This window comes from Mastigoproctus giganteus, chromosome 10 (assembly GCF_048544385.1).
Source record: "Mastigoproctus giganteus isolate SK-2022 chromosome 10, ASM4854438v1, whole genome shotgun sequence".
NCBI classification, from domain to species: Eukaryota; Metazoa; Arthropoda; class Arachnida; order Uropygi; family Thelyphonidae; genus Mastigoproctus; species Mastigoproctus giganteus.
The window spans coordinates 66,562,577-66,575,551 of NC_143584.1; the positions used below are offsets into that span (position 1 = coordinate 66,562,577).

At 37.3% G+C, this 12,975-nt stretch overlaps 1 protein-coding gene across 1 annotated transcript in view; it reads right to left on the reverse strand.

The window, feature by feature from the left end:
* Positions 1-11,835, reverse strand: part of Polr2E (DNA-directed RNA polymerases I, II, and III subunit Rpb5) — a 128,405-nt gene extending 116,570 nt beyond the window's left edge. Inside the window, exons 1-2 of the mRNA XM_090382699.1 lie at positions 11,642-11,835; positions 4,495-4,583 (exon numbers count right to left, since the gene is read on the reverse strand). Coding sequence (XP_090238825.1) covers positions 4,495-4,583; positions 11,642-11,698 — 146 coding nt within the window. The 5' untranslated portion in view covers positions 11,699-11,835. The remainder of the gene's footprint in view (positions 1-4,494; positions 4,584-11,641) is intronic.
* Between the last annotated feature and the right edge of the window lie 1,140 nt (positions 11,836-12,975).

Below are 12,975 nucleotides of genomic sequence, written 5' to 3' on the forward strand. Positions count from 1 at the left end.
GGGTTTCACCACTTCAAGCCTCCAATAAGCAAAGTGGTGGTATTTCACCAGTTGAAGAAAGTCATCTACCAACCTAAACTGGCATGGCATTTGGGAATTGTGTTATTGTTCAACAAACATTAGAGGTCACTGTTCTTTTTCAAAATCGGATCTGAACTCTTGTAGACTTTTTCAATTCGAAATCTGCAAACGACTCCAAAGGTTTCTTCTTTTACTAGCTTTAACATAAACTGATTTATAATCATCTTGTTTAGCATTAGCATTAGTAGAGGCATTTGATGCAAGAAAGCAAGCTTATGCAGCATCAGCCAAAAAAAAAAAAAAAAAAACCACTTCCACTTCACCCCTCTGTTCGTTCAAAATACCTGTCCAGCTGAGCCTTAAACTTATTTAGGCTATCAACCTCCACCACAAGGGATGGAAGTCTGTTCCACCAACCAACCACCCGCTGGCTAAAGGCAAATTTCCGCACGTCTATCCTACATCTGTCTTTCCTCAATTTGAATTTATGCCCTCTCAGGTGATTTTTCTGAGCTAGAGGAAGAATCCCATCAGCATTGAGCATGCTTAAACCATTCAAGGCTTTATACACCTCTATCAGATCACCTCGCTGGTGCCTAGTCTCCAGACACTGTAATTTGCAAGACTTAAGCCTTTCTTCGTAAGAGCACCCCTTTGTTCCATTCACTAATCTTGTTGCCCTTCTCTGTACTCGTTCCAGCAGCTCTACATCCTTCTTGAAATGACGCCTCCAGACCTGTATACAGTACTCTAGGTGTGGCCTGACCATCGCCTTATACAATGGAATAATCACCTCCTTATCCCTGCTGGAAAAATTCCTGTATATCATTGACAATACTCCATGAGCTACTCTTGCAGCCCGTCTGCACTGCTCAGAGAACTTCATATCTGCCTGCACAACCACCCCAAGTCCCTTTCATTCTCTACCACTGTCAGTGTAGTACCACAGAGTTGATACGTTGCTCTGGGGTTGCTGTTTCCCATGTGTAGTACTTTACATTTGTCAATGTTAAACTTCATTTGCCACCTCTCAGCCCATCTGCTCAACCTTTCCAGATCCTGTTGCAGCAGCATAGTGTCAGTAGTGTCCTTGACAACCCTGCCAACCTTTGTATCGTCTGCAAACTTGGACATTAAGCCCGATATACCATCATCAATATTATTTATAAATACAGAAAACAATAATGGACCCAACACTGAGCCCTGAGGGACTCCACTAATAACATCAGTCCACGATGAGCAGTGTCCATTGATTACCACTCTCTGTCTTCTCCCCCTCAACCACCCCTTTATCCATAGCAGCAATTTGCCTCCAATGTCACACTGCTCCAATTTGTGTAGCAGTCTTCCATGTGCAACAGTATCAAAAGCCTTTCTAAGATCCAAGTATATAATATCAAAGTTATTCCCTGCATCCAGTTCTTTTGTGACTGCATCATAGTATCCAATCAAGTTGGTCAGGCAAGACTTCCCCTTAACAAAACCATGCTGTGTCTGAGCTACTGAAGTCTTGTCTAAATGATCCTGCAGTGCTTCTTTAACCAGTGCCTCCATTAATTTTCCTGGAACAGAAGTTAAGCTCACAGGTCTATAATTACTTGTGTCAGCCTTTGATCCTCCTTTGTGAATTGGCGTCACATTTGCACATTTCCAGTCTATGGGTACCTCCCCTGAGTCCAAGGAAGCTCTCATAATTATGGCTAAGGGTTTGCTTACTTCCTTTAATATAACTGGATAGATCCCATCCACCCCGGGTGCCTTTCTTGTGTTTATCTTCAACAATTTCTCCTCCACTTTACTCCCAGTTATTTCAAGATTCTGTAGCTTACTGCTAGAGTTGAATACACCTCTGGCATTCCCCTCGCTGAATAACTCCTCGTGTGTGAATGTCGATGCAAAATATTCATTTAGTTTGTTAGCTACCTGAGCAGGATCATCAACACTTGACCCATCAATATCAAGTGGACCAATCTGATTCATCCCCTTCCTTCTAGAGTTTACATAAGTAAAGAACTCTTTGCTGTTTTTCTTTGCATCCCTTGCCAAGGATTTCTCGTAATCTGCCTTCGCCTGCCTAACCTCCTTTGTAACTTGGTTGCATATCAACTTGTATCTATCATAGGCTTCTGTGTCATGTGTTAATTTGTATGTATCCCATGCATTTTTCTTCTCTGCCATATGCCTCATTAGTTCATCTGACATCCATTTTGGCCTAAACCTTGAACAATATTTCTTAGTTGGTATGTAAAGCCTAGTAGCTTCCAAGATAAGTTCTTTGAATGCTTCCCATTTTGAATTTGCTGTTGGTAACATCATCAGTTGGTCCCACTGTATAGAATTTAAATACTGTCTCAGTCCATCGTAGTCGCCTTTATGGAAGCAATAACCCTTCCCTTTACCCCTAATGGTAGTTACCTCTTTGAGTAAATCCCACTTCAGCACACTGTGATCACTGCCACCTAGTGGTTCATTTATCTGCAGATTCTTAATGCATGAAGAATCACTGCTGATAATCAAATCAAGAGTATTACTCCCTCTAGTTGCCTCCCAAACATGCTGATGTAGAAAACAATCATCCAATAAATCCACAAAAGCCCTGCTAGTGTGTGAGTAACCAGCCCCCAAATTCCAGTCAATATCTGGGAAATTAAAATCTCCCATTATAAGACACTCTGATTTACTGGCCCACTCTATTTCCCTGTACAGTTCCTTATTATACTCATCGGAGTCATTAGGCCTATAGCACACTCCTACTCTCAATTTTGATCTCCCAATGTTTATGTCACACCAAACTGACTCCACACTGCACTGTCCAGCGATGTCGACTGGCTTCACTTCCTTGGATTTTATGTGTTTCTTAACTAATAGCATAACCCCTCCCCCTTCCTATCCTGTCTATCCTTTCTGTATACGTTGTCCCCAAATTGCAGTTCCGCATCCCTTATATCTGTGTGACACCACGTCTCTGATATCCCAACAATATCTGCCTTCGATGTTTTGAGCAATACCTCAAATTCATCAAATTTATTTACTAAACTCCTAGCATTGGTGTACACGCAAGTATACCTGCACCTGTTTCTATTCTTAGCTAAATGCATGATGTTTTATAAAAGACAGAGTCTAAATGTTGCTTTTCTAATTTAAAGATAGCAATGTCATTGAAGTTGAACTCCACTTTATCGGTATTTTCATTAAATTTCATAGAAGTTCGTCGGGCCAAATCTTTCAGGTCGTAAAAATTGTAATGTCTTATCTCTCACCTTGAAAGGGTTTTTGTCCTTCTGGCAGTTCTAGTTAATATAACGTACTGTGATGGGACGAATACAGGACCAGACTTTAGTGTGATCTTTTAATATTTTTATATATTAATGAGTGTGCACAGTCACCCTTGTTTGGTGTATGATCTATGACAAGAAATTTGTGTGTAATGGTTTTTGATTTGAAAATTCGCCACAGCATACAAATCAGTTGTTATAATAAATTTTGAGTACAATAGCGGCTCAACTAAAATAATGCCAGCTGATATTATAAGCAAGAAGGTTGCATTGCACTCCAATACTGGCACAACTCAAAAAGGATCACTGTTGCATACTGACCGTGCTCCGTTCATTCCCAAGGTCGGGGGCACACTGAAGAACTGCCACTGTTGACGCTTCCCAATGCAGTTAAAACTCAAATGGCATAACATTTGTGCTAGCAAGCGAAGCATATTGCATATTGAACTAGCTTTTTACTCTTATTGCATAAATGTAGAGTCTACTATTCCAACCTCATTAGTTGTATTAACTCAAAAATTAAGAATTTTGAGTTGTGCCACCTATTGCAGCTAGTGAGCAATATAAACAGCATTTGGAGGGGGGGTCATTAAAATTTAGGGACCTCTATTAAAAAAGGTTGACTGGAAAAAATTTTAAACTTGGCAATTGTGATATATAAACTATAGTTCTTAATCCAATTTTAACAAATTCAAATTTTGTGTTTCAAAATGTGTTTCAACCCAAATATGATAAAACAGGTGGTCAGATGACTGGGATCTAACTCACCTAAAAATAGGTGAGTTAGACCCCAGTGTTTTTAATTGAACATCAGTATAATAAATACAACAGGTAAGTTCTACCATATGACATCAGACTGGACACCAGTTGCACCACTGTTTGCTCCCATCCCTGCACTACTTTACCCTTCACCCTTCTCAAAAAATAATTTGATTTTATGCATCCATTTTAATTTTAAAATTTCATAAATTATGTGGCCCATAAAATCTGAAGGCCTGAATAAATCTAGTCCTCACTATGGCCAATACTAAAAATAATTGGGCAGTTTCATATCTATTCCACAGCATGTGTACATAATGTACACATGCTGTGGAACAGCTTTCAAAAGATTCACACAAAGCAAGCAAACTATAAAGATAGTACTTTATACATCAAATCACATAATATTTCATATAAATTTAAAACAAAAATAGCCTACCTTGGTTTATCACCATATTGAGCTTTGAACTGCTCCAATGTTTGGTCTAATTCCTCTTGAGTAACTAAATAGCCTCTATCATGGCATAACTATGGAACAGGTGAGAAAATATTTAAGTGCATTTCTATAAAGAAATATCAATGTTTTCAAAATAACTTTTTAATTAAATTTACTAAAAGTTTTTCTATATCTGTGCCTTCTTAGTACTTTTTTTTTTTTTTTTTTTTGCAATATGCAAATTTTGCATATATTTCAAGCTTCATTCTTTATATACAAGGATATCAACTGATTGCGACACATGTTTAGACTGGTTTGGAAAAGGGGGGGGGGAAGGAGAATTATAGAAACCAATTCAGAAGAACAGTGCCCATGGAAGTATCTGCAGAAAGGCAAACAACAGAAACGGAATATCTATAAGGAGTGGAAGAAATTTTGTAAGAAAAGGGTCATTAATTAACCTAACTGTCCTCTTTTGAATGAAGTCTAGAAACCTGAGAGAAAGTATGGGGGGGGCACCACCCCAGATTTGGACATAAATTTCCATGGTAGGGCAGATTTGAGATAGGATTTCCAGTCAACGGAACAAGTTCATCAATAAACAAAAGGAAAAGAGTGGGAGAAAGAAATGAACTTTGGGGAACACCAACGTTAATGGAGAAGTTAGGACAGAGGTCTACAATTACCAGCAGTGAGCTGTCAGAGAAAACACTGGATATCCAATTACAAAACACAGTTGGCAAAAGATGAAAGCTTATTTAAAAGACCTTTATGCCACACATGATCAAAAGCCTTTGAAGTGATCACAAGAAACTGCTTAAATTTCACCAAACTTTACACTGAATTTGTCCATAGAGGGCATAGAAGTATATAACTCGTGAATCAAAACTGACAGAACCCATACTTGTAATCGTTGATCAGATGAAAGGTTTCTATACAGTTTAGGAGTTGTTGGTTAATGGATTTCTCCATTACTTCAGAAAGATTAGAAGTGCAATGGGACAATAATTGGGTGAGGGTGATGGGGGAGGCATTAAATATTGCCCTTTTTTAGGAACTGGCTGGATATGAACAAACTTCCATGCAGAAGGAAAAAACACCAGTGGAATAACAAAGTGTAAAAAAGCAACATAAAAGAGAAGTAAGCTAAGGAGCACAGTTTTTGAGAACAAGTGGAGAAATACCGTCAGAACTTGGCCTTATTTGGCATCAAGGCTGTTCAAAAATTCTTCTAACATTCTTTTAATGGAAGACCATGGGAGGCATTAAATGGAGGGTACTGGAAATGGTAGGAGTTAGTTTACCAAGATCTTCAATACAAAAATTAGAAGAAAATTAGGATGCTAGCAGGTCAACTTTATCTTTAGCTGAGATGGCAACAGAACCATCAGATTTTAACAGAAGTGGGAGTAAAGATGAGCAAAAGTTGTGGCCAATAACTTTGGAAAGAGACCAGAATGTTTAGCTACCATTTGAACAACAAACAAGTTTCTACTCTTAGCCTGTTCAAAATCTAGTTTGTACTGATTAATAACTACTTTACAATTGTTGCAAACTTTGGTGTACATAGAATAGTCAGACCTCTCTTTAACGAACTTCCATATAGTGAATTTTTCTATATAGCAAACTTTTTGATTTCCCCTTGGTTAAAAATTGCTGCCATATAACGAAGAAAATTTCCATATAACGAAGAAAATTTCCATATAACGAACTAATTTCACGAGACTTGGGTAAGCATTGTTCGCACCTCGGGCCTTTAGGCAATAGAGCTGATGCTGTAGAAAGCATGAATTAAGAGCTAAAAGGATTAAGAATTAATCACTTGAGCTTTTAATAGCTAAAGGGTTTAATTCTTAAGAGCATTAAATTTGGAATAAATTCCAAAATTTAGTGTTGCCCATAAACCATTTACTGTACCGAGAAGTCGCGCTGGGAAACTGCTATCTGTGTGTCCACAGCCATTGGCAAAGATTAAGGCATATTCCCGACATGGACATTGGCTCTGGTCAACCTGTTTTCTATTGCAATCACCCTATTAGAGAATTAGGAGAGAGTGACTTTCCTTTATCCCGGAAATTCATCTGTTGTTTTGCAGAAATGAGTCATCCATACTTTCACTAAATTTCGCCTGTCTCTGTAAGGTAGGTACAAGTGGTCTGTAAAACAGTTGTTTGCTGCTGTGCATGTAACCTTACAATGTCCAAGAGGAAATCCTTGAGTGTAATGGAAAAAGTGGAAGTGCTTAATAGTGTAGATCGAAGTGTTAAAAAAAAAAAAAAAAAAAAAAAAAAATCGCTTTAAAATTCGGTATCCATGCCAGTAGTGTCAACCATTCTGAAAAACCATGTTCTGATTCTTGAACTGTTTGAGGAAACGGGACCCAGTCAGAAGCATATGAAATTATGCCTGTATGAAGATGTGGATGAAGCAGAAGCAGTCTTTAAGTGGATTCGAGACCAAAACATGCCACTATCAGGGCCATTAATAAAAGAAAAGGCTATGGAGTATGAATCTTTTCTGTGGCATAAAATATTCCAAGCTAGTTCTGGTTGGCTGGACAAATTTAAAAAGCGCCATGGCTTACTCGAAAAAGTTATTTCTGGTGAAAGTGGAGTTGTAATTGAAGAAGACTGTACCCATTGGAAAGAAACAGTTTTGAACAAAATTATGGAGGACTACAAGCCCAAAGACATATTCAATGTTGATTAAATAGGTCTATTTTTTAAATGTTTGCTGAACAGGACACTGACTTTTAAAGGTGACAAATGTGTGTTAAAAATAGTTTGTTTGTTATTTGGTTTTTAAGAGCATTACCAACTAAGGCCATATTGCTCCGGGGATATGCGGTAGTCATTCCCTGACCTTTCTGCATCCTCCGTATTTGGTGGTCACAGGCTCGAACCCCGGTCTAATCAAGAAGCGTGTGCTACGCACTGCTGCTCCTACCCACCTGGCTAAGGAGATGATTGTTAAAAATAGTAAGGAAAGAATTACAGTCTTGATTGGAGCAAATACTGCTGATAATGAAAAACTGAAGCTTTTGGTAATAGGCAAAAGTAAACAACCACAATGTTTCAAAGGAGTAAAGTCATTAGAGTTGGACTACAACTACAACAAAAAAGCTTGGATGACAAGTGAAAATTTTGAACAGTGGATTTTAAATTTCGATAGAAAGATGGCGAAAGAAAACAGTCACGTTTTCCATTGTCGACAACTGCCCTGCCTTGTAAGTTTCAAAATTATTCAGTAATTCTGAAACTTACTTTCTTCCCTCTGAATACCTCATCTAAACTGCAGCCAATGGACCAAGGCATTATCAAGAATTTGAAAATGCATTACCAAAGGTGCATACTGAAAAAAATCATACTGAGAATAGAAACCAACCAATCTATAGATTCTGCTATAGATTTGCAGATGTGCATATCAGAGCTGGCGAAAGTGTGGAGTCAAGATGTGATGGAAACAATGATTAAGAAATGTTTTGCAAAAGCAGGTTTTGCTAAAACGCCAATTAACAGCTATGAGAGGGATGAACTGCTACAAGACATTGAGCAATCTTGGGATGAACTCCAAGCAAGAAGTTTCATCAGTTCAGAAATTGTTCTTGAAGAATTTTTAGGAGTTGATAGCGATGTCATGGTAGCTGAAGATCCGAGTGACTCCAACATTTTGGAGAGTATTCAAAGAACTAGCGACAATATCGACAATGAGTTGAATGAAAATGAAGGCAGTGAGTGCAATATTAAACCTTCCAAACATGAAATGTTGGCAACATTTGAAACTTTGCGTCGAGGCCTTTAGTGTGAAGAAAATGTGCCAGAAAATATAATTGAGTGCTTAAACAAATGTGAACATTTTTACATTCATAAAAATGTACAGTAAAATCCAGTGTACAACAAAAAATAACCAAATATTTTACGATATAATTCTTAAAAGTGTACTAATATATTGTGCGCATCATGTAAGTAGTCATTTCTTAATGTGTGTGTATTAATAAATTAATTGTTTTAAAATGTTAGAAAATTTATTCATTCCTACTTATTTCTGATTTATTTCCCATATTTCTGAATTGAATTACAGTATTTTTCTTTGTTGAAAGGGTCATTTTTCTTTATAACAAAATTTCTGTATAACGAATTTTTTCAAGCGATCGAGTTTGTTATATGGAGGTCTGACTGTATTTACCTGGAGATTTGGATGCAAGCCAATTGAAATATGCAATGTTCCTATCTTGAAAAACCTTATCACGTTTACTGGAAAACCAAAGTTTAGGTGAAGGATGAGATTTTAAGGTGGGGTATGGAATAAAGGATTCCATCCCTACAAAAGAGCAAACATTGACATAAGATTTGAAACAGTAATTCAACCAAGGAAAAGAATAGAAACCTTGCAAATCATTGCATTTTCCGTTCTTTTAATGCCAAACAACAAGAGGATGAGAATGGCCACGAGAGAAAGGCTCCACTGGAGAAGAGACCATCACCAAATTGTGATACATTTAACCCCAGGGGTTAAATGTATCTGGTGAGTATGGGCTTGGCACACCCAGGGTCCTGAGCTGGATATCATCATTCTTCTCTTTCTTGGTGATTCCCTTCTACTTTTGACTCTCTCTTCTCAGGGTAACTTGGAAATTTTTTTTTTTTTTCCCTGGTGCAGCATAAACCTCAGGCTTCCTTGCACCATATGGGTATTAATAATAATAATAATAATAATATGAGGTGCCTAGAGGCCCACTCACCTCGAATGTGTACTTGGAAGGGTTGTTAGTAAGAAAAAGTTCAAGAGAGTTGGTTAAGATTATTAACCAACTCTCTTGTTAAGATTATTAACCAACTCTCTTGTTAAGATTATTAACCAACTCTCTTGTTAAGATTATTAACCAACTCTATTTGCAATTACTAATGTGCAAGGTCATTAGTAATTTCAAAAGCCTCATCATCTCGACCACCTTACTCTGTGTGGCTAGAAAATGGAAGCCAGCTGGAGTTGTGAACATTAAAATCACCAATGAAAAGTTGGATTGGAGAAAGTCAAGTTTCAAAGAACAGAAGCCAAAAAGTTCCAAGTGATTAGAGATGGGAGAATGATAAGAGGCAACAGATGAATTCAACAGAATGGGATGGAGAGAGATTTTAAGCCACAGAAGACTGAAAAGAGGAAATTAAAAATCATTAAATCTCTGGCATGGAATATCAGAGCAGACATATGCACAAGTACTACCTTTAGAGCAAAAGGAATTGTACAGCAAATAATTAAGACAACTGAGATGAGCAGTGGTTAAATGAACTGATAATTGGGTTTCTGTTTGAAAAAGTAAGTGGGATTGTGGCCACATATATTTGAGAAATGAACAAGAATGTGTTTTCTTCGAGAAAGTGATTTCCTTAAAGTGATTAGTAAATAGAAAGTTGTTAAATTGGCAGGACTTTAACATACGTTCAAGATCTCATTTAAAAGCTCAAAAACCTCATTTATTTCAAAAGAAGCAGCACACGTAGAAGTCCAAAAAGATGACATTACTGATTCATACCACTTCAAGAAAACGAATTAATGAGCAGTGCATGTAATAGTTCAGATGTGTCTTACATCTCCAATGCAATCATAATGGGCACAAATGCAGAAAAATATGTCCATCAAACTGCTTATATTATTTGACAAAAATAGAGCGCTCAAACCCACATTAGTTCAATTACATTTATTTCCGATTTGGAAATATGTACATGATGGAGTCAAACGTTTTTTGTATTTTCTTACTACTTCTTCAGTGACAGCTGCCTTTGCAATATCACTGTCTAAAATAAGTGTGGTGATATTCCAAAGATAGCTGTCATTGAAGAAGTAGAAAGAAAATGCAACAAAATGTTTGACTCTATCGTATACACATTTCCAAACTGGAAATAAACACAATTAAACCCACATAGGTTTCAGTACTTTATTATCTGCAAATAACAGTTTACCTACACACCATACCACTCAATGAATTTCTCAACCTACGGAAATAGAATCTTCCACTCTATTAACAGGCATGAGAAAATCATCACAGCGTTTTGTTTAGTTGATGTACAAATGAGTTAAAAATATTCAACAAAAGCAGGTTTTCATGTAGATGGCTGGTTCGTATCTTTTATAATATACGAGGGGTGATCATTTAATTCACGGACTGGTGCAAGATCTTATCTTAATTGTCATCATCTGAATCTTCTGTGAATTTCTCCTTCTCAAAATACTTGCCATTGAACTTTACACACTTTCGCCACCAGTGTTTAAAGTGTAGTACCCATGCATTAAATGCTTCTTGCAAGCCATTTTTCAAAAGACTTCAAAGTGCTACTGTTGTGGCTGAGAAAGTGACAGGGAAAGTTATGAAGAGAAGAGATTTTATATTGAGGCTAGCTGAAAAATATTCAGAAAAGAATATATAGATTCACCTCGGCAGCTCAAACCAGCAACAACAGTGGCCAAGTCAAACCTCTCAAAAGCCATCAATGTCAAATTGGGTGATGCAAGGAAAACAAAACTACAGAAATGTGCACTGTGTAAAGTGTATGCAGAAAATGTACGTGAGCTGCTGAAAAAACTGTTATTTGTTTAAATTGTGCAAATCAATTTTTAAATTTCATCTTATTTCCTAGACAAAAAAGGTCTGTGTTAAAATTTTCGCTATCAGAAACATTAGCATTAGTCGAGGCATACGATGCAAGAAAGCAAGCTTATGTAGCATCAGCCAAAAAAAAAACCTCCCATTTTGCCCATCTATTCACTCCAAATGCTTGTCCAGCTCAGCCTTAAATTTATTTAAGCTATCAACTTCCACAACAACAGATGGAAGTCTGTTCCAGCAATCAACTACCTGATGGCTAAAGGCAAATTTCCGCACATATATTCTATAACTGTCTTTCCTCGATTTGAATCTATGCCCCCCCCCCTCAGGTTTTTAATCTGAGCAAGAGGAAGAATCCGCAGCATAGATGGGACACATATTACTGTACTTTTATGTGTAAAATAAAATTTTAAAAATGTTGAAACACAATTTAAAGCCTATTTTATGCACAGCAGTCAAAATGACTGGCAGTGGCAGTTTCAGGATTGCCATCGCCACCCATAGTGTGGCGATGACAATTAAGAATTTCATATATTACATCCATACCTGCATGATCGTTTTCCGAATCCTCCATAATTTATATGTCTCTGCCTCGTCATCCATATTTTAAAAAAAAAAAGTCTCCGTCAAATGAAAACAATAAATGGCAAAACCTTGCCCACTGAATAGTTACTTCGACAGAGAAGTATGATATGTTATTACTCTGTGGTTACTTCGCTGTGACCATGCCTACGCTACGGATATTCTGCCATCTAGTAATAGGAAATGTAAAACAGTCAAAAATATAAATTCGGTACAATAAAAATCCACTGTACACTCATGAAAATCACAAAAAGTATATAACAGGTTGTCCATAGAGATCGAAACGGAATATTTTGCAAATATTTAATAATAAATAATAGCATTTTATTATTAATAGTAGTAATAGTAGCATATGGGACAAGGAAGCAAACTTATACAGGATGTTTCTACACGACGGGAAATAATTTAAAGGTGAAAAGTACATTCCCATTTTTTTCATTTCCATTTATTTACACACACAATTTTATGTACATTCTCATGATATAAACAATTTATATACAAGATTATATACAGTTTTATAGGCATTATCATATATATATATGATAATGTCTATTATGCCACCAGGGTGCAGCCAACGTATGGGCAGCTGCTGCCTGGCGCCCATTCCTAGCAACGGGCTTGGGTCAACAGTCCTCCTGTACCGGTGTTATTACCACCGAAAATCTAGCACCCGCCAGAGGTAGTGCAATACTGGCGAGTGCCTGCAATCCCGCTCCCAGGTTTCCCTTACCGGAGAGCCAGCAAAAAAGAAAACTAGTAGTTATATACATTATGGTCTCAGCATTTCGATCAAACACTCCTGTTCTTAGGAGATAGGTAATTTTTGTCCCGAGTCACCAAGACCAACAACTCCAAGGCTAGGAGTATGTTCTAGCAAAACAACTGTAACAATTATATTAACATATATACATGCTTTTCTAGTCTTAGTCTTTTTCACCACAGTTCAATTATTCTCAGTACATTCTCTTATTTTCAAATGAAGTCACAGGTTGAACTCTCCAGTTTTATTTCATTCAAGAAAGAAGTCAGTCCCAGTAGTCTTCTCCGTTCTGTGCTAGCATAAGTCTTAAAACTCTTCTTCAGGTGGTTCTCTTCTTCTTCTTCTTGTTGCCCACTTTGTACATGCTCAAGCAAATCTACATCCTTCCCAAAATGAGGCCTCCAGACCTGTACGCAGTACTCAAGGCGTGGTCTGACCATTGCCTTATACAGAGGGACAATCACCTCCTTTTCCCTGCTAGCAAAATTCCTATATATCATTGACAAAACCCCCATAACCTGCCCTGGCAGCCTGTCTG